The sequence below is a fragment of the Rhinopithecus roxellana genome, chromosome 8, assembly GCF_007565055.1.
Source record: "Rhinopithecus roxellana isolate Shanxi Qingling chromosome 8, ASM756505v1, whole genome shotgun sequence".
Lineage (NCBI taxonomy): Eukaryota > Metazoa > Chordata > Mammalia > Primates > Cercopithecidae > Rhinopithecus > Rhinopithecus roxellana.
This window is the reverse complement of record NC_044556.1, coordinates 76,362,715-76,385,253: the sequence shown is the minus strand read 5'-3', so window position 1 is coordinate 76,385,253 and position 22,539 is coordinate 76,362,715. Positions and strand designations below refer to the sequence as shown.

Below are 22,539 nucleotides of genomic sequence, written 5' to 3'. Positions count from 1 at the left end.
CCATAAACTGAGCAGGGACCAGCGCAGTGGTTCTATACCTTTTTGGCCTCAAGTGATCCCTTTGGGAATTTGACAAAAGCATGGTCCCTGTCTCAGGAAAATGATCGTACAAAATCTGTGCACCATTTCAGGGAGTTCATGGATCCTCTAAAGACCTATTAAAGACCCCTTCCATGACCTCCACGTTAAGAAGTTGGAGCTGAAGAGGGCATGTGTTGGATAAGACTCTTCACTGTAACAAAGCTGTCATCTAGAGTTATATCACAAATTTACCAGTTAATGGCAGTGTCCTAAAGTTGGGGAAGAATCACTGTCCTATAGAAACCCATGTCCTGATATGCCTGTACTGTTTCTGATTTCTATCTAGCCTAAATTCTGCTGCAATTTAGGGTCAATTCTTTCTTCTGTTGCTTTGATTGATGACAAAGAATAGCTGGGTTCTGTTTTCTATGTGACTAACCCTTTGAGATGAGAAGGAACTATTTTGGGGCTAGGAAGTTAATTAGGCAGTAGGATATTTGGTAGGAGTTTAAAAAGGAAGGCCCCACCTGCCAGAACTCTGAATGGGTTGGCCTGCCTGGAAAGCAGGGAAGGAATGAAATCATTGAAACCATGTGGGCAGAAAGGCAGCCACCATGGCCTCTTCTGTCCATTTAGAATACTCCCGACTTCAAAAATTAGTACAACATTTCAGCTAAATGGAGGAAACAGAGGGAAGTCATATTTAGATTAGAATAAAAATTTATTTTTGTAAAGAATTATATTTTGTATTTGCAAAAGCTGAAAATGCTTATAAAAATTACCAGCCCAGAGCTTGGATTTCCAACGGATCCACCACGTGAGACAAAAGAGTCTGTCACTTCTTCTTGCCAGGTTTGGGGGCCTTTTCTAGACCTTGGATGTGTTTTCGAGGGAGCTGATACTCTTCTACAATCCAAAAAGCACACACTCCTCAGCGGAGCATGACCTTGCTCCCCAGCCGGCCCTCCACCAGTCCCCGTTGTCTCACAATGCCATTCTACCCAGCTCAAACTCAACTTCGGGACTGATCACTTACGCCTACACCTCAAGGCTGATGTGTATACTTCTGAAATTTTCACACTAAGAACTACTTTATGGGTGTATTTCAGGCATTTAAAATTTTTTCACGACAGAGAATGTGTCTGTTCAGTCTGTGCTCCCCTCTCTTCCTCATAACATTTCTTCTCAGTACCTCCTATGGGGTTCTTCACATAAAGGGGCTCAATTCTAGAAGTTAACACGTCTAGAAGTAACATGCCATAGGCCATGGAATACATTTGCCTAAATGAGCACTTAATATATGCCAGGTCCTGAGGATGAAAAAGGCAAGGCTTCTGGCTCATGCAGCTCAGTCTGGCAGGAGGTTCAGACATTAGAAAAAATTAGCCAAGCTGCAGACATTAACCAGAAATATAAACACAATTGGAAAATGCTACATTAGCAATGTTTAAAATGCTAATTTAGGGACAGGTCTCTCAGGACACCTGGGCTGGGCCAGTGAGCCTCTGAGGTCAGGTGGGCTTAGGTGTGGGAGGGCATCCTAGGCAAGGGGATAGCCCAGGTGGAAGCACATGTGGGTGAACATGCAAGGAGAATCTGGGGAACTGCAAGGAGACCAGGACGGCTGCTGCCTGCAACGTGGGTATAGGAGCTGCCAGAGAGAGCCTGCAGGGAAGGCTAGGGTAAGGCCAGGGTCAGGCTGTGAAGGTCTTGTTTATTGAGCTTAGGAGTTAATTCTGAAGGCATTGAAGAGGCATACAAAGTTTTTTAGAAGGGAGTGATGTGATCATATTTGTTTAAGAAAGCTGACTCAGGCAGAGATGTGAAGGCTGGTTTGAAGTGAGGACAAACTGGAGGCTGGGCTACCCAGAGTTAGTAGAAAGAACTTAGGCTTTAAGCCAGGCGTGGTGGCTCACGCCTATAATCCCAGCACTTTGGGAAGCTGAGGCAGGTGGATCACCTGAGGTCAAGAGTTCAAGACTGGCCTAGCCAACATGGTGAAACCCAGTATCTATTAAAAATACAAAAAATTAGCTGGCCGTGGTAGCATGCACCTATAATCCCAGCTACTTGGGAGGCTGAGGCAGGGGAATCACTGGAACCCCGAAGGCAGAGGCTGCAGTGAGTGCAGTGAGCCAAGATTGTGCCACTGCACTCCAGCCTGGGTGACACAGCGAGATTCCGTCTCAAAAAGAAAAAAAACTTAAGACTCTGGAGTCTAAAAAAGCTCCGTGCCCAGCTCTATCACTCAAGAGTCAGATCATCTCAGGGCAAGGCACGGAACCTCTCTGGGCCTCAGTTTCCTCATCTGCAAAACAGGTAACAGCTCTGCGGCATCATTATGATTAAGAGAGATGCCTGCAAAAACCCCAACAATGGACCTAGCACAAAAGTTTGGGTGCTCGCCGAATGTTTTATAAAAAGGGACCAACCAGGAAGAAAACTACCCTAATGGTGGAAGAGAAAACACTGAATTTGAAAGGAGCCAAAGGATCTGATTCAAACATTGGTTCTATCTTCTTGCTAGCCGCTAAAATCTAAATGGAGAGAGAAAGAGTGTGTATGTGTATTACGCAAGTTGAGTTGGCAGGAAGGTCTTTGCTGAGCTAGACCAATGCCTCCACTCTTCAGAGGGGATGCTCACCAAGCAATAGCCAGCCGAGGTGGTGGACCTGGTTTCCCTGGATTTGCACCTGAAGGCTGTCCTTGGCCCCAGGGGCAGGAGTGACGGTGGTGCTAGCCTGGCATCGCTGCTGAAGGATGGCAGCCACTGAGTATGGGTCCAGACCATAGGCCTCCAAGTTCCGGACCACGGTCACCTGGGGGGACAGTGGGGACAGAGACTGACAGTGGTGACTGCATTCCCTTCCCTCCAGAGGGTCTTCCGGAGCCTCAGCAGCCTCCTCAGCCCCTGTGTTCTGTGATGGTTCACCATTCCTATAACCCTAGTAATTTTTTAATCCAAATAACTTATTTTTGTGCTTCTAAATTGATTCTCTTTACCCCATCCAATATATGTGTTATATATTTAGAGGGAGAGACACTCTCTGTATCACATAGAATGTCTACCTTTTTTTTCAAAGATTTTTTTATTTGGAGAATTTAAAACATAAATGAAAGCAGAATAGTATATAAACCCACATGTACCTATCACCAGTTTCAACGATTATCAACTCATGGCCAAGCTTGATTCATCTGTATCCCTGTCTACTCCCCACTCCTCTATTACTTTAAAGCAAAACTCCCCAGACATCAGATCATTTCATCTATAAATATTTCAGTATGTATCTCCAAAAGACAAGACTCATTTAAACATAAAAACAAAACCATCATCACATCTAAAAATAAATTAACAAACAATAGTTCCTTAATATCAATAATCTAGTCAACAACACATGCATTTTTCTGTTACTCAACTTCACAAATGACAAGTATGTGACTTTGAGATAAAAAAGAAAAATAGTAGTGCTTTTAAAATATCACAATTCTCCCTCTTGTTGCTTTAAAACAAATTCTTTCTCATTCATAACTACAGATGGTAAAGTGTATTACTATCAGGGGGTGTGTGGGGGATGACTGCTATCAATAAAGACTATAAAAGCTCCAACTAGCCTTATGCTTGTCAATGGGCTTCAGACCCAGAAAATCTTAGAATCAGTAAGACGTTAGAGGACATATCTCTTCCAACTGCCCACCTGATGCATGACCCCCCAACTACATCCTCCCCCAACAAGTGCACCTAATCTTTGCTTGCAGACTCTCCAAAAAAATTCACTATTTTATGAAGCACCAATTTCAATTTTGGACAATTCTATTTGTCATTATTAACAGAAAATTAGTGTTTAAATAAACTATATATATGAAAATTAGTTTGGTGTCTGGCACATCATTAAACTCAATAAATAGTGACTATTACTAATTATTATAAAGGTTATCATTACTGGTTCTCAATTATTGAGAAACAAGTATTTATATGCCAAGTACATTCTAAGTGCTTCAGCCATGTATACTCCTTCATTTGATCCTCAAAATGCCTTACCAGCGAGGTATTATCCCCATTTTTCACAGAGTAAAACTGAGACAAAAAGAGATGAAGTAACATGCTCAAGATCAGGCAGTGAGGCAATGGCTGCATTTGAACCCAGTCCTATCCAAAGCCCATGCTCATAACTGTACACTACTACAAAGTTCTTTATTTTGAACTCAACTGAGTTTTCTTGGAATTTCCACCCAATAACCTATTTCTGTCTTTTCAAGGCATATAGAATAAGTGCACTACTTTGCCAGGGGACAGCTCTGCACATATTTGAGGAGAGATGTCATTGGTTCCCTCCAACTTTGTGTTACCAAGCTAAACACACTCAGTTCCTTCAGCAAGTGTTTTACAAGTTATTTTCATTGAGCAAGGCCTAAGAGGTGAAAGAGTATGTGGGAGCTGAATGCCCGTAACATAGTTCTAAGAAAAAAATAAAAATAAAATCTCGTTTACTTTTGGAACCAGGCTCTAGCAAGTTTCCTAGAACAAAATCCTAGAGTGAGCGGGGTCAGCTTTACCTATTTCATACAGAGCCCAGCCCAGGCACATAAACACGGGTGTTTCATAAAAAATCTTTGATGTGTTTGAGGCCAATCTAAAACCTCCAATCACATTAGGGAGACTAGAACTTGGCAAGAACATTACATCACCATCCTTGAACTTTGTAAATTACCTTTTTATTGGAAGCTCTTTGTGCTAGGGTGATGTCAATTGGACAGATTTTCCCTTTCTTCACAATGGGCTCTTGTCCGGGAAAGGTCACTTGATAGGCAGGCTGTAATTTTTCCAAACACCTGAAACAGAAGTTATGAGTTACAAACTGATAAAACCAACAGGAACCATTTCCTCATACCCCACTACCAGCAGGCAGTTAGGTGTAGGCTAAAATTGAAGGTTCACAACCTTGGTTGCATATTAGAATTATTCAAATCCCTAGGGAGCTGCAGCCAGATCAATGAAATCTGTATCTCATTTCAGGGCTACGTATTTTTAAAGCTCCCTAAAGTACAGCCAAGGTTGACACCCACTGATTCAAACATGGGAACATCAGTGACTTGAGCCCCTGGAAATGGTCCACTGACCTGGCCTTTTGAGAATCTGCCCTGTCTGCCTTGTGGAGGCTACTACCTGTCTCAAAAATGTGCCTTACGCAGCCTATTGCCTGCGAGTGCTGCTTCACATTTCTGACATGTTTTATAGACCACTTTTACCACAAGGAGTTTCTACCTTTTATCTAACCAAGTTTTCTCTTGCTATCACATATATCAGGATCAATAAACTTTTTCTATAAAGGGCTAGACAGTAAGTATTTTCAGTTTTTTGCCGGTCACCTGGTCTCTTACAACTACTCAGTTCTGCCATTAGAGCACAAAACCAGCGCACAGACAACACATAAATGGATATGGTTGTGTTCCAATAAAACTTTATTTACAAAAACAGGTGGCAGGCTAGATTTGACCCATGGGCTGTAGTTTGCTGACTCCTGATAATAAACTATTTTCAGTTACGTGGAAAACAAGGAATATTAAAAATTTTTCCTTTAAAGACTTTAAGACACTTTTCCCCAGCCTTTTTTTGCTTCTGCATCTATCTTATTGAAGTTCTTATTTTTTCTTATTTTTTTAAATGCCCTCACTTTAACAGAGTAAGTTCTTTTTTTGAGACAGGGTCTCATCTTGTCACCCAGGCTGGGGTGCAGTGATGGGAACATGGCTCAATGCAGCCTCCACTTCCTGGGCCCAAGCAATCCTATTGCCTTCGCCTCCCAAAGCGCTGGGACTACAGGCATGCACCACTAGGCCTGCCTGAAGTTCTTATTTTTAATTAGTGTTCCTTTTTGTTCTCCCTTTCAAGTTCTTCTATGTCATATTGGCTCAAATTGTTCCAAAGATCCCCCAAATCAGAGTTCCTCAAGCCTGTGTTTATGTAGACTGACTTGGTTTGAATTACAGAAAGAAAATCAAAGGCTAAGATAGTGACAGTATTAAAGTTCAGTGTGATCGATATTAAGGGGAGGGGATAGAAAAGTTGGAGAGGGACTGCCAATGCCCGTTACCTGGTCAGAAGACTGTCCCATGGAAGCTTCATGACTGTATGCTGTTCATTTTTCTCTAAGATGCAGTCACATAGGATGGGATCCAATTTCACAAGACTAAAGGCAAAGAAGAGGTAATGAAGAAATCCTAGACTTGTCCCTTCTGACCTGAAGGCTAACTCAGGATTCATCTCTCATATGGCCTTTATAGACATTCAGGATATGAATCAATTATGGGCCCACAGTCCAAAAGGCAACATACCTTAGGGGTGGGAGGTACACATATGCTTTCCTAGGAAAAGCAGGAGGTGGAAGGGAAAGTGAGATGGGATAAATTTGAAGATCAGGAGCCTTAGCTACTAAGCATGTGAACAAAGCTTTCTAAGCTTAGCATCACAACTGGCTAGTGAGGAAGAAAGAAAGAAGTGGGGATCTTTAAAATGAAGGTGTTGGCCAGGTGCAGTGGGAGGCTGAGGAGGGAGGATCACCTGAGGTCAGAAGTTCAAGACCAACCTGGCCAACATGGTAAAATCCCGTCTCTACTAAAAATACAAAAATTAGGCTGGGCACGGTGGCTCATACCTGTAATCCCAGCACTTTGGGAGGCCTAACGAGTGGATCACTTGAGGTCAGGAGTTCGAGACCAACCTGGCCAACATGGTGAAACCCCGTCTCTACTACAAATACAAAAATTAGCCGGGCGTGGTGGCACATCTCTGTAATCCCAGCTACTTGGGAGGCTGAGGCAGAAGAATCGCTTGAACCTGGGAGGCAGAGGTTGCAGTGAGCAGAGATTGTACCACTGCACCCCAGTCTGGGCAACAAGAGCAAAACTCCATCTCAAAAATAAAAATATAAAACATAAAATAAAATGAAGGTATTAGATTAAGCTGGTATGTCTCAACTTTTTATCATGATGATTTTTTTAAAGTGAAAAAAAAATTTTTTTTGAGATGTGGTTTCACTACGTCACCCAGGCTGCAGTGCAGTGGCATGATCATTGCTCACTGCAGCTGCAACCTCTTAGGCTCAAGCAATCCTCCCACCTCAGCCTCCCAAGTGGCTAAGACTACAGGCACGCCCTACCAGGCCCAGCTAATTTTTGTATTTTTTGTAGAGACAGAGTTTCATCATGCTGCTCAGGTGGGTCTCAAACCCCTGGCCTCAAGTGATCCTCCCACCTTGACCTACAAAAATGTTGGGATTACAGACACCAGCACAGTGTCTGGCCATTAAAGTAAAAAACAATCAATGGAACTCTCTTCATCTGGTAGTTTACCATCTGTATCCCCTTTTAAGAAAATAATACTATAATTGGTACAAACATACAGTTAGATAGAAGAAATAAGTTTAATCTTTGAGAGCAGAGTAAGGTGAGAGCAGAGTAGTTAACAATGTATTGTGTATGTCAAAATAGCTAGAAGAGAGGACTTAAAATGTTCTCAGCACATAGAAATGGTAAATACTCAAGGTGATGATACCCCAAATACCCTGTCTTGATTATTATACATTCTGTGCATGTAACAAAATACCACATGCACCCCATAAGTATGTACAAATATCAATAAAAATAAATACCAAATGCTATGACTTCAGTAAATTCTTTGTAAGCTTACATTTTATTCCTCACAATAGCCAATTAAAGATGATTCATGGGTATTTGTGAGAGAATATTTACCTAGTCTGTAGTCAATGTTGATAGTATACATGGATCTGAACACCCCAGACAATAACTCTGAGTGTCCACAGCCCATGGTTTGGAAACCACTGGTCTTAATTACCTCCAAGATGCTATGGTTTTCTATTCTCCCTCCCCAAATGTGTCTATGTCTGCTAAAGACAAAGACCCAATAAGACAGATCTAGTGCTTCTCATGCACTCACTTTTTGTTGTCTGCATCAACCAGGTCATTTTTCTTGGCGTAGTTAATGATGATCGTTCGGACCTCACTGCCCTCCAGAAAGCTCCCCTTCCTAGATGAGGAGAAGTGACCCAGGGGTTAGTTCGTGCTGTGCCATGAGACAAAATGTAGATGCCCAGACTCACCCCCTGCTGAGCAGGGGACTTTCCTTAGCTTTTGGCCTCTAGTTTCTTCCCTTTTCCTGACTGAAGTGAGCATGACCATGTGAAGAAAATTACAGGCAGAAAAGGTTAAGACCTACTCGTTCATTTAGTCCAGAGGAACTTGCCCAGGGAAGGAGGCTGGAAGCTGGATTTTGGAGAAGGGAACAGGGGCAGAGCAGGTTTTGCCAGTTGCAAAAGAGCACTACTCAGGTTGAGAGGAACTGTAGGCCAGAACACCAAGCAGGCAGAGAAGGGCTGCTCTCCAAAAACTCACTTGTGGCCAGACTCCTGGAAGAGCAGGGTCATGCTGGCTGGGACACAGTAGAGGGGTTTTATATCTGGAGGGTGATAGGGCTGTTCCCTGCTACCCTCCTGGATAGTCTGGGAGGTCGGGGAGGGCTCGGGTATGACGAAAGATGTAATCCTAAAACCCAGCAGAAGGAAAGAAAAAACACATTTTATACTAGCATCTCAGCAATCCCCAGTCCGTGGCCCAGGTGCCCTGGGGCCAGCTGGGCTACAGTGACAGGCCCCCTGCACTCACCTCGGGTGTTTCCAGTCCACAGCCACAATGCTCTCCACCCCTTTGCTCAGCTCCTTCACCTGTATAATCTGCTCCTGCTGCATTTGCTGCAGGAACTTAGAGAGCTAAGGGAGAGAGGGCCAGTGGTAGGGGACTTCATTGATTCCACACACATACTGAGCACCCAGGATGTGCCAGAGTGAGCTAGGCAGGGACTGTGCAGGGATATGAGACAGCCCCTGCCTTCACCAACCAGGAACTGGGAGGCCCCCAACCTGAGGGTCAGGGAGCAAGAAGCTGCTAGAGACTAATTAGTGAGGCCGTTCAGAACTCTAATCAGATATAAAGGGATCAAAGGGGAAAGGAGAGTGGGTGCCACCAACTGCTTCAGCCCAGAGAGAGTTTCTTTCTTCCCCCTTATACTTAGAGTCAAAAAGCTTAATTCTAGCCTGAGCCTGGTACACAAGGCTTCCCCAGTGTCCATCTGGCTTACGTCATATGTGCCCCTACAAAACTCTCTGCATGGGATCTGCAAAGAAGATCCTTGCTTACCTTTTTGTAGCTTGACTTCCTTATGTCCAGTTGTTGTCCTTCGGGGCTGATGGCAGATGGAAAAGGCAAGTTAAGCTAACAAGCAGTCATGCTGGGACCTGCCTGACACTGAGAGGAGGGCCTTTTTCCTCAGCCTTCCTCCCCCACCTTCAGAGAGACGCCACTGTGCCAAAACTGTCTGCCCAGGGGTGACATCCGAGAGGGGCACAGACTATGGGACATTCTAAATCAGTGCTGTTCAACAGAACTTTTCACAGACGTGGAATGTTCTCTGTGTTGTCTAACAGGGCAGCCATTAGCCACATGTGGGTAGTAAGCACTTGAAGTGTGACTATGACCAAGGGAACTGAATTTTAAATTTTATTTACTTTAAATTAATTTAAGCTGAAAATAGTGACATGTGGCCAGTGGCTACTGCATTGGATACAACCTTAGATTCCTCCCACACCAGACAACCTTCTGTGGCCTCCAAAGTTGCAACAGCAAACTCACACTGTGGGCAGCCAGGCCTGGAGTCGGGCCCAGCAAGCCGCAGCCTGGGGTCAGGTCTGGCCAACTAATTATCTACTGTCTATGGTCACATTAGTGCTACAATGGCAGCATCAAGTAGTTGCAACAGAGATGGTATGACCTGCAAAACTGAAAATACTCATATTTACTATCTGGCCCTTTACAGAAAAATGTGCTGACCCCTGCGCTACAGCAGTTAGTTTTGGAGGGGACATTCCCAATAAAAGCTATAATCTTTTCTTCTCCCCAGAACTTACATCTTCTCTCAAAACATGACATGCAGTAGCAGTGGATTCTTGAGGAGTCCTTCTAGAATCCACCCCAGGATCTTATCCTACAGAGAAGGGGCCCCCTTTACCATGTATCTGCAACCCAAGAAAGTCAGGACAGATTACCAAGTATCCCTCCACACACTCCAGACATCACACTTATACAGGATAGCTTAAAGATGCCCAAGTATAAATGGGAAGACATTACATTAAGAATCACCTTTTAAAAAAATCACAGCCAGATTCTCAAAAAGAAATAAATTCAGGCCAGCAACAGTGGCTCACGCCTGTAATCCCAGCACTTTGGGAGCCTGAGGCAGGTGGATCACTTGAGGTTAGGAGTTCAAGACCAGCCTGGGCAACATGGTGATACCCCATCAATACTAAAAATACAAAAATTAGCTGGGTATGGTGGCATGTGCCTGTAATCCCAGCTACTCAGGAAGGCTGAGGCAGGAGAATCTCTTGAACCTGGGAGGCAGGGGTTGCAGTGAGCTGACATTACGCCACTGCATTCCAGCCTGGGTGACAAGAGTGAAACTGTGTCTCAAAACAAAAAATAAATAAATAAATAAATTCAATCTCAGGGTAAAAATAAATAAGCAAACCTCCTGACATGATAGTATTTACTGAATGCTTATTATGTTTCAGGTTATGTAATCTTTACAGCAATCCCATGATTATTAGAAGTTAGGACCCAGAGAAGCCCAGTAACAAGCTAAAATGCACCTTGCTCGAACATCCTGGAGACCTAGCAGTTGAGCCCAGATGGCTCTATCTTCAAAATCCAGGTTCTATCCACATGCAATACTACCTCTCCTGGTGACTTGTGTTTTGGATGGGGTGGGCCGGGACGGGGTGTTCACACCAATTCTTCTTCCTAATAAAACCTAATGTGGCCCCCCCACATACTTTTCAGAAGTGTGAGGAGGTTGAATGTTCCAGAAGAAGCTTCCTGACAAAGAGGCTGCCCTGGGACACTTCCTGCATAAGACATGCTGCCCGATTTGTGAGGTTGCCCAGAACCCCCACGGCAGAGGCAGTGTTTACAGAATCTCAGGAATTTTAACTTTGCGGTCCTCAATATCCTTTCATTGGCTAAAATTTAAGATTTTGTTTTAACAGCCCAGCAAGCTAAGAATTAAGTTTTTAGAACCCAGGAAGTAATATATTTGTCAGATAAGCCTTCCCCTCCACTCTTTCCAAAGCATGTCCCTCAACCAGTCCCTGCTTCGTCCCCATTCTGTCCTACTACCAAGGAGCACACGTGAGATCCCGGCCCCGGCCTCCAGCCCACATCAGTGCCTTCCATACCAGCAGGAGAACATGTGGCTGCCAAGGAAAGTGCTGGTGAGTAAAGGGAGGTCAGCCTTTTTGACTCGGCACTTCAAGGCATGCAAGAAGCATTGCTGTAACAGCTCATCCATTTGCTCTGCAGGGAAAAGACAAGAGCCATATCCTTCCTGAGGGATACAGAACACCTGGTACAAGAAAACGACCCCCAGCTTCATCCTTACTTCGCCCCCTTGGCTCTGAAAGGAACCTATTCCCAGGTACCAAAGCTCCCAGCCTCTCTTGAGCCCTGAGCCTTTTAAGAGGGTTGACCCCAGAGAAGGAGTCAAGCCACAAAGTCCCACCAAGCTAGGAGTGTTCACCCAGAGAAGTTGAGCCAGAAGAAACCTTGGAGGGCTTTGTAGCTGAAAACAGGCAAATGCCAGGGCAGATTAGCACCCAGGAAGACATGACTTATGTGGAAAGGACTCAAAAACAAGATGTGAAAGGGCTGCTGCGCCACCCTCACAGAAAATAAGGACCTTCCCCTCCTCCCCTGGGAGCTTAACGGCCATTCTAGTCAGCAGTGGAGTGGAGCTCGTCAGTCTCCTAAATTGAGAGGTGGGGAGATGGGCTCTTCTCCTCCTAGAGTTATACCTTGAAGCGTTTTGCTATCTGTGGAGTCTTGGTTCAGGCCCCCTGTGCTGGTGTCTTCTGGGGCTTCTGAGAGAGACTTCTCTTCACATGCCTGGTGAGCCTCCCCATTCTCCTCTTCCCCCTCCAGGATCATGTGCCTCATGTCTCCCTGCAGGGTGGAGTCCACCTGGACAGATCCCTTCTCTTCACTGAGATCTGCTGAATCCAGGGCCAGTGGAGCAATGGAAGGTGGAGAGGACTTGTTTCCAGATCGCCTGGAAAAATCTCATGTCAGAAACATCAAGCAGCAGCCCCAATACTCTCCAACCCTGGCCATGGAAGAGTCAGCAGTGAGGTCAGAGACAGCAGAGAGCCAATAGGCAGGAGTAGCCAGGAGGGGGCAGAGAGCCTGTGCCCTCATCTCAAGCATACTTTTAATTCTGGGCCCCCAAAAGTTCCATGCCTCAGTTTCCTCATCTCTGAAATGGGGAGAATAAATCTTGTCTCCTCCCTATTCCAAAAGAATAATACTATTAATAGACATCCCAAGACTGAGAAAGATTAAAGAAAAAGGAGTTTAAGATAAACTCCCAAAAATGTTCCCTTCATCTGAGTTAATAATAAAACCAATTTGAATTAAATATGAACATTAAGATCGCAAATGCATCTGTAATATCTGTTTGGTGAAATGCAAACCCAGGGTTCAGCATATGTAATAAAACACAAACACCTGGACCTGCAAAATCAGTGGCTTCTGTGTTACATCAAATGCAGTCTAACGTGGAAAGCAGAGATTGCCATGGTTTTATGCCACTAAGCCTTAGGAAGACAGGAAAAAAGGAGATGCCACATAGCAAAGCACACAGAGCAGTAAAAAGCTTTATCTTAGCCAACATTATGCAAATCAAACTAAGTTTTAACTAATAGCTATGGCAAGGCTTCTCAGTATTGTTCACAGTAAAGCCAAAGGGTATGTTTAGGCTATTCTGATCAGCTAAATACCATAAATATTTTTTTCAAGGTGCAGGGAGAGAACCAAAACAGCTGCTGCTAAAATAACTTAGACAACCTGACCTTGATTGCTGTTGCCTGGACTGATAGTTAAACAACAGGTGCTAGGAGAACATCAGTCATCAGCCCTCAAATACCTAAAAACAGGCTAAAACAAGGTTGTACCTCCAGCAAAGGAGGGCTCGGACAGTACTTGTAAAATTAATAACTCTGGCCGGGAGTGGTGGCTCACGCCTGTAATCTCGGCACTTTGAGAGGCCTAGATGGGCGGATCACGTGAGGTTAGGAGTTCGAGATGAGCCTGGCCAACATGGTGAAACCCTGTCTCTGCTAAAAACAAAAAAATTAGCTGGCTGTTGTGGGCACATGCCTGTAATCCCAGCTACTCGGGAGGCTGAGGTAGAAGAATCACTTGAACCGAGAGGCAGAGGTTGCAGTGAGCTGAGATTGTGCCATTGCACTCCAGCCTGGGCAACAAGAGCAAAACTCCATCTCAAAAAAAAAAAAAAAAGGCTAGGTGCAGTGGCTCACGCCTGTAATCCCAGCACTTTGGGAGGCTGAGGCGGGTGGATCACGAGGTCAGGAAATGGAGACCATCCTGGCTAACACAGTGAAACCCCATCTCTACTAAAAATACAAAAAATTAGCCGGGCGTGGTAGCAGGCAGCTGCGGTCCCAGCTACTCGGGAGGCTGAGGCAGGAGAATGGCATGAACCTGGGAGGCGGAGCTTGCAGTGGGCTGAGATCAAGCCACTGCACTCCAGCCTGGGCAGCAGAGCAAGACTCCATCTCAAAAAAAAAAAAAAATTAGTAATTTCAAGACTGGGCTAGAAAATATAAGAATGAATCTATCTCAACAGGCCACAATACTTGGCTAAATGTGTTTTTTGAGAAAATCACTGCTTACTGTTTTGCTAAAATGAAAAGAAAATAACCAGAAAACGAACAGGTACGGGTCTCAAGAATGCAACCTTTACAGTCAGAATGCGTTACTTCCATGAGGAGGAGGAGTCTGGAATGTGAAATCTGAATAACATAAAAGTAATCAGGTTATAATCCTGGTACCTAAGGTCTACCCCGCCATGATTTGGATTCAGAAGCACTCATCATGGGGCCACATGATACCTAAAATGTGCATGGCAGCTAGGGCCAGATTGACCAGGGCTATAAAAAAGTGAGTATCACTGTACTGAGAGGCAGAGCAGATGATCCCTAAGGTCTTCTTTTGGGTCTAAGATTTATAATTCACTTAGAAAATAAAGTTCTCTCTCATTACTTGTCCAAGCAGGGGAAAAAATATTTTCTTTATATTTGGTAAGGAAATGAAAGTCTGGGGTTAACAACTTGCTTAAAGACATGGCTAGGACCAACACTCTCACTCCTGAATCTCAGGCCCCATCCTCTCCCCAGCTGCCCCGGTTCTCTGTAAAACAGAAGAAACTCTGTACCCACCACAAGTGGTCCTGGTAAGTGTGGAGCACAGAGAAGCCCCTTCCCTTCAGGCCTGAAGTGAGCATCTCAGCTGTGGACATGGCTGCGACTCCAATGGCGACAGGGGCTCTAAGAAGAAGGAAGCCAGACACCAGGGTCAGGGAAAGCCTATGGGAAGGGCACATGTTAGGATCATCTTCTGACACATGTGGTAAAAATACCAAGGTTACCAATTTGAAGGTCTGGTATCACAGAACCAAACTCAGTCCACTCTCAGTTTTCTTCAGATTACCTATAAATATTACTTTCAAAAATCCCTTGACCAAACATTAAACTTCTATATTAGGAACTCCTCTGTTGACTTTATCACTGCCTTTGTTTTATTCCTGCTGTGAATTAAATCCAGGTAGTGATTTAATCCTGCTGTGAATTAAATGTCTTGGAAGGGCATTTAATGCTCCCTTTCATTAATTTCAAAAATATAAATTATCTCCTCTACCTTAAAGAAGTCATAGCCATCCCATAAGGAAGTTTAAAGGGGAGGCAATTCATATATGATAAATGAGGCTGAGAGATGCCATAGGGAAGAGGGAAGAGACACACAGTGGGGCCAACTAGAGAAGTTCCTTCTGAGTTAACTTTATAAGAGGGGTTGCTCAGTGTAACTACATATCTAAGAACTGGATGTTTCCAGGATATCAAAAACAACCACATATATAGTAACTACACAAGCTTCCAAAGCCCAGATGAGAAATCTGTTAGCCCAGTGTTACTCAAGCATTGATCAATCAGATATTGCCTGTAAGGATGGGTGACTAGCTGGATAATAGTGGGGGAATAATACATAAGCCTGGCAAGGTAGCCAGGGTCCAAATGAGAGTTCCCAATACTTGAACTTACTTTATGCCTGGCAGCTCTGCTAACTGTACCTATAGGTCAGTTCCTTCCACAAAATCTGAATCTGGTTTCTTTCCCAGTTTTTAAAAGGTTTTTCTCATCTACCCCTGAAAGGTCAATGGCTTGAGAACTCCAGTCTTGAACATGACTTGTATTTTTAACAACCCCTCATATCATTACCCCCACCACAAACCATCCACAGCTCCACCCCCATATACACTCTAAAGGCTAAAGTGAACAGGCCAAATATTCATTTACACAGTTTCCTCCTATCTCAGATAGAATATTGGGGGAGAAAAACGGTAACATCATCATTCTTTTCAACTGTAATTTCTGCTACAGGTAAACAAAAGCTTTTAGGTGCTTGGTTCCAAAGCATTCAAGGAAAATAGAAGAATATGAGTAGCAGAAATAAGAACTTTGAACACTGACACCTATCGTGCCTACCATCGCTCTTTCCTTCTCTCTCAAAGAGAGACTCTATCAAAATAATGAGTCCATCTTGGTCATATCCATAAAGAAAAATAGTAAGATGTAATTTTTCACTCACTAGGATAACACAAATGAAGATGACCCATCATATCCAGTATTGGCGAGAGTATAGGGAAATAGGTTCCATATATGCTGCAGGTAGGTGTAAAAACTGATACAGCTTGTTTGTAGGAAAACAGAAAATACACATGATCTTCAACCTAACAATTCTGCATTTTAGTATCTACTCTGGAAAAATACTGGCAACAGTGTCCCTAGAGGCATCAATAAGATAACATTTGTAATAGAGACAAATTGGAGGCAACCTCAATGTCCACCAGGAGGGGGCCTGTTCCATCATCACACAACAGGTAAAAAGATCTGGCAGATCTGTGTGTTCTTATTTAACACACAGTTAAATTTAAATGTGTTATTAAGTTAGTATTTAAATGTCCACATTTAAATACTAAGATGTAACAGTTTAAAAATAAAAATTAAAAAAAGAAAATGTCCACACAATATTAAGTGAAAAAATTACACAGACACAGTATAATTTTGTTTGAATTTTAAACACACATATCCTAAGCCAGGTATTTTTATACGCACATGTATATATGTGTAGAACAACGACAAGAAGGATACACATCAAAATGATAATGGTTATTTCCAGGAGAAAAAGACTGTGGGGTAAGGGGGGCTTTTAATTTTTCAGTTGTTCATACAATTACTTCTTATTTTTAAAAAGAAGCAGTGGAGGCTAGATGCAGTGGCTCATGCCTGTGATCCCAACTCATTGGGAGGCCAAGGCAAGAGTATCGCTTGAAGCCAACAGTTTGAGACCAGCCTGAGCAACAGAGATCCTGTCTGTATGTAAACCGTATCTCAATAAAGCTATCAAAAATAATTAAAAGATGAGGATAATGATATGGATATAGGGAAAAAGCACGAGGTTGATGAAAGACAACGAAAAAACAAAAAAGGTCACAAACAGAAGGAGACTAAGAAGACACGACGACTAAATGCAAATTGGTATTTTACACTGGATATGTGAAGAGAAAGAAGCTATCAGTGAAAAAACTGAGAAAATACGAATAAAGTCTGTAGTTTAGTTAGCAGTACTTTGCCAATGTTAATTCCTTAGTGGTAATAATTTATGTTGTGGTTATGTAAGAGGCTACCATTAGAGGAAGCTGGATAATGAGCATGTCAGAACTCTACTATCTTTGCAACTCTTCTGTAAATCTAAAAAATAAAATAAAATAAAATAAATAAAATAAAATAAAATAAAATAAAATAAAATAAAATAAAAATGCTAAGTTGAAAGAAAACAGAGCAGCAACAGCAAACAGCAAATATACTCTGCCGAGATGCATAGACTCCCCATAGGTTTGCTGCCATTCCCCTGCTGGCCCACTCTGCTTCTTCCAAAACCGATTTTTGCTTTCACTCTTTTGTTCATATGCTTTATAAGCTGTTATTCCCCTCCAACTTCTCTTTTACACAAGTTTTCCCCCCAAAGGCAGAATTGCCTGGCACAGTACCTGTTCCCCACCAAGGAAATGGCACAGAGGTCGCCCTTCTGTACCTGAGGCAGACCAGCAGGGGACATCACTAGTCCAGGCAGCATCAAATCTGCAATGAACAAAACAAAAACATCACAACCTGCATTCGGCCTCCATCTAACTCTGTGTTTTACTTCATCATTTCCTGACTCACTCAACGAAAAAATAGTTATTAGGTATCAACTATGTTATTCATAATAAAAATGAAAAATGGCAACTTCAGTATCAGACCTTCTCCCCTCAGGGGGTTAAAGGTCAAACAGAGTTTGAGTGTCCTGGCTGGGTGCAGTGCCTTATGCCTGTGGCTTACACCTTTGATGACCCCTTCGCCCATCCAATAGCAGGATATTTATTTTTATTCAAATGGTGGTTTCTAAGTCAGAAGTGGGGACCTTCACTTCCTCTCCAGACTCAGCTCCTAACAGTCTCCTGACATAAAAGAGGTACTGTTAGCTAGGTGCAGTGGCTCACGCCTGTAATCCCAGCACTCTGGGAGGCCAAGGGGGGGGGGGGGGGGCAGATCACTTGAGGTCAGGAGTTCGAGACCAGCCTGGCCAACATGGTGAAACCCTGTCTCTACTAAAAATACAAAAATTAGCCAGGCGTGGTGGCACAGTCCTGTAATCCCAGTTACTCAGGAGGCTGAGGCAGGAGAATCCCTTTAACCTGGGAGGCAGAGGTTGTACTGAGCCAAGATCATGCCACTGCACTCCAGCCTGGGCTACAGAGTGAGATTCCATCTCAAAAAAAAAAAAAAAGTTTGAGTAGCCTATAACATGATCTGTCTTGTCCTAGTTTCCTAAATTCAGCTTATTGATTTATAGTATAGCACATGGTGGCTAACAAAGTACTTTCACAACACTTATTTAAGCCTTACAACAGGGCCAGGGAGGCCCAGAGATCTGGTGGAACCAGCCAAGTGAGAAACATAAAATGAAGAGGAGAAAAAATCCCATTTTTCAACCACAGAAACACAAGAAATGGGTAAGTTTATTACACCAGTTGGCTTTTGCCAAGTAGGTTTCAGCCAATAGCCAGAATATAGGAAACTCCTCTTACCTGCTCCCCCTACCAGTTTCTCGAGTACCAGAGGCCATGTTGTAAAGGTTGGCAGAAGATCAGGATAGGACCACAGCGTGTACACTGTACAAAAAGACATCCAGAAAACACTATTACCAAAAAGCCAATCTTTTAGAGAAATGGAAAAACCTAACACTATGGTCGCTTTAATTAGAATACAGGAAAGAAACTCAACTCAAAGCTAAAGAGAAGGTTGTAAGGGGATGCCCAGAGAGGTTTCATTTTTGAGGAAGGAAAAAACCTAAGAAACTGAGTGTCACTTGAAATTTGGAGGCACCTGGATTGCAGCAGCAGAAAATGGCCACAGTGGACAAAAAAGTGAGGGCAGAGAACCAATGAAGCTTTTATTTATGGCTTCAGAAGCAAGAAGCCTAAGAACAGGAAGCCAGCTGTATAAAATCTGGGAACTTTCCCATGTTTACCATTTTTATCCCCTCTGGTTCCATAGTGATTAGCAGTAAAAACCCCTAGGTCAAAAAGCATTGTGGTTGTCTCCAGGTACAGCAAGGACGTGAGATCAGGGGCACGAGTGGCCTATGGATATTGCATTACACTGTTGCAGCCAACCCTGGAGGATGAAAAGCCCTAAGTTACAAAGTAGGGGCCGGGCGCGGTGGCTCACGCCTGTAATCCCAGCACTTTGGGAGGCTGAGGCGGGCGGATCACAAGGTCAGGAGATCGAGACCACAGTGAAACCCCGTCTCTACTAAAAATACAAAAAAATTAGCCGGGCGCGGTGGCGGGCGCCTGTAGTCCCAGCTACTCAGGAGGCTGAGGCAGGAGAATGGCGTGAACCCGGGAAGCGGAGCTTGCAGTGAGCCGAGATCGCGCCACTGCACTCCAGCCTGGGTGACAGAGCGAGACTCCGTCTCAAAAAAAAAAAAAAAAAAAAAACAAAGTAGGTGTCAGCAGCTATGGAAAAGAGAAAAGGAGACTGAGTCCCTGAGATTTGTGACAGAGAAGGCAAAGATTCCTAGAGGGCCACTCAAAGCCTTAAAGAATCCCTGTGAGACATATGGTTAAAGAACATCATGAAAACAGCTGGATACGTAGCTTATCAATCCAGCTTCATTCCTATTACAGTATCTCTTTTCAGTATTTTAGGAAAATCCTGCTACAGACAGTTTTAAGAAACATTTTTTAAGCTGGGCACCCTGCTCACGCCTGTAATCCCAACACTTTGGGAGACTGAGGCAGGAAAATCACTTGAGCTCAAGAGTTCAAGATCAGCCCGAGCAACACAGTGAAACCCTGTCTCCACCAAAAATTTTCAAAGTAGCCAGACATGGTGGCATATGCCTGTAGTCCCAGCTACACAGGAGGCTGAGACAGGAGGATCCCTTGAGCACAGGAGGTTGAGGTTACAGTTAGCTACAATCACACCACTGCCCTTCAGCCTGGGTGACAGAGTAAGATCTTGTCTCTAAAAAATATATATATTTTTGGCCGGGTGCGGTGGCTCACGCCTGTAATCCCAGCACTTTGGGAGGCCAAGGCGGGCAGATCACAAGGTCAGGAGATCGAGACCATCCTGGCTAACACAGTGAAATCCCATCTCTACTAAAAAATACAAAAAAATTAGCCAGGCGTGGTGGCAGGCACCTGTAGTCCCAGCTACTCGGGAGGCTGAGGCAGGAGAATGGTGTGAACCCAGGAGGCGGAGCTTGCAGTGAGCCGAGATCACGCCACTGCACTCCAGCCTGGGCGACAGAGCAAGACTCCGTCTCATGGAGACATGCCCTGAAATTCCATGCTTTTCAAGACCTCTGCTCTATCCCTAGTCAACCCACTGTAAACTTCTCAGCCACTGTTCCTTCATCTCAGAACTTCCCTTTGCAACCACCCTTACTTACTGTGTTAGCCCTTTTTTAATCCTTCCTATAGTGGTTTTGCATAAGAGAAAACCTTTTGCGTCCTAGAATTGGAAGATTCAATTCTAGGAACACTAAGTCCACAAAGATCCTTGGGGATGGTATTGGAAGATTTTGTGCTTGCTTATTTTATGGGAGACAGGTTAATAGAAGAAACAGAGAGAAGCAGATGTTAGGCAAGAACTACCTAATGGTAATGGCCATCTTCATCCTGTTGTCATACCTGTTGGATACAGATTTTTCTCCAGTTCAAAGAGGATGGGGTTACCACCACTCACGTACACAGTCACTGCATCCCCTTTGTAAGCATACAACTTCACAATGTTGAGTTCCTCCTTTCCAGGTACTAACTCAGAGACTTGATCAGTTCCAAGGGTGGGGAAAGCAGTTGTCACATCAGCTCGAAGCTTTCTCCTGTAGAAAGCACACCAGCACTGTGAATGCTGCCTGTACAGACTTTTAATAAATATCAAGAACTCAAAAGTGTTCACTATAAAATCACAAGGGCAAAAAAAAAGATTGCCTGGTTTATGATGTCCTAGTCTCACACACTCTTCCGAAACATCCTAAACTCTTTTTCATCCATTGTCATCTATTTTCACTCATTCCTGGGGTATGCCTTTCCATTCTATGAGTGGGGAAACAGGCCCAGTGCACAATCCAAGTTAGCCTGACACAGGAAACAGCCCTGCCTTCCTGACTTCATGCCTAGCCCTTGGGCCCACTCCTTTCTCATATATGCTTCGCAAATCTGCCAGTTTATGATTAAATAACTATGCCATGAGACCTACAGACAACTATAAAGCATTGGTTACAAAATTTCAAACACAATCTCCATTTGTGACCCTGTCTGAACAGATACATTTCTTATCACATGTGCCTTATTCCCTCCCACCTCAGTTTCCAGCTGTCTCTCCTGCCAGAAGTAATCACTAGTCATTTTTTTCTCTTATACTTTTAATTCTTGGTATCCCATCTGATCTCTTCCAAGGGGTATTAATCTCTTTGGAGGGCAAGAATCCTGTATTCCTTCATTTCTGCATTCTCCACAACACCTTAAATAGTGTGCAGTCAGTAAACGCTGACTTAACTACGTTTTACATTCACTAGACTATCCAAAAGACAGCCAGGTCCCCCTCCATCCTCACTTCAAAATGTGTCTAACCCACCCTTGCCTCCTGGGGTCCCTTCCCTGGCATACCCCCTCGGCCTCCACCCGAGGATGTCGGCCAAAAATAGCGAGGGCTATGGGCCAGGCGGGCCCAAGAGATGTCTCGTTGTTCTGGTGGCAGAGCAGACCCCTTTCCTCCCTCACCTGTCCGACCCCTTGATGGCCGTGTTGGACTTGACCCGAAAGGCCTTGGCAAACATGTCTGCTGGGGTGGCCTGGGGAAGAGAGCACAGAAGTCAGGGAATGTCAAGAAAGCGAGGGCGCAGCGGCTGCCAGGCCCACAGCACTGAGGGTATCCATGCTGGGGCCCGGCCGCGAAAAGGGCCCGGCTGGAAACCAGGGCCGCGCAGCTTCGTGGCCGTTGCCGCTGGGGAGGCCGCGGCCGCCCCCAGTGGCGATGCCTGGAACTAAAGCAGGGCAGGGAGGGGCAGGGCCCAGGGAACGCCCCTCCCCTGCCCACTGTCCCATCCCCTCACGGGCCTGGCTCTGCGTCTGCGCGAGCAGCTCCGGTTTGGCACTCTGCAGCGACTTGGCCACGCCAACACCGGTTCTGTTTGTTTTCTTCCACCCCATCAACCTTAGGAACTGCTTTGAGTAGAGCTCTCTGCAAGCTCCCATTCCATTCGGTTCGGTTCAATTCAATTCCGCAAAAATAATTGAACTCAAAAACACGAGTTCAGGCTTCGGCCGGACACTCAAGCCTGTTATTCCAGACTTTGGGACCGAGGCGGGCGAATCGCTTGAGCCCTGAAGTTCGAGACCAGCCTGGGCAACATGGTGAAACCACATCTCTATAAATAATACAAAAAAAGAAAAAAAGAAAAATAATTGGGAGGCCGAGGTGGGCGGGTCACCGGAGGTCGAGAGTTCAGACCAGCCTGACCAACATGGAGAAACCCCGTCTCTACTAAAAATACAAAATTAGCTGGGCATGGTGGAGCATGCCTGTAATCCCAGCTACTCGGGAGGCTGAGGCAGGAGAATTGCTTGAACCCGGGAGGCAGAGGTTGTGGTGAGCCGAGATTGCGCCATTGCACTCCAGCCTGGGCAACAAGAGTGAAAGTCAGTCTCCAAAAAAAAAAAAAAAGAAAAGAAAAATTCAGCCGGGTGTGGTGGGCACATGCGTG

At 44.4% G+C, this 22,539-nt stretch overlaps 1 protein-coding gene across 2 annotated transcripts; it reads right to left on the bottom strand.

Annotated features, from left to right (window-relative positions):
• Positions 1–723: 723 nt before the first annotated feature.
• EIF2D (eukaryotic translation initiation factor 2D) lies at positions 724–21,824 on the bottom strand. 2 transcript variants are annotated; one of them, XM_030935225.1, is made up of 15 exons: positions 21,557–21,824; positions 20,465–20,655; positions 18,350–18,433; positions 17,270–17,360; positions 14,382–14,528; positions 11,940–12,193; positions 11,325–11,442; positions 9,232–9,277; positions 8,701–8,804; positions 8,431–8,580; positions 7,976–8,065; positions 6,114–6,209; positions 4,731–4,851; positions 2,666–2,840; positions 724–927 (listed from the first exon to the last, which is right to left on the bottom strand). In XM_030935225.1, the coding sequence occupies exons 1-15, from the start codon at positions 21,610–21,612 to the stop codon at positions 857–859; spliced, it is 1,794 nt and encodes a 597-aa protein (XP_030791085.1). In that variant the 5' UTR covers positions 21,613–21,824; the 3' UTR covers positions 724–856. The 2 variants fall into 2 exon arrangements, with proteins under 2 accessions (XP_030791085.1, XP_010360801.1); XM_010362499.1 differs by having other exon boundaries at positions 14,382–14,489.
• Positions 21,825–22,539: the final 715 nt, after the last annotated feature.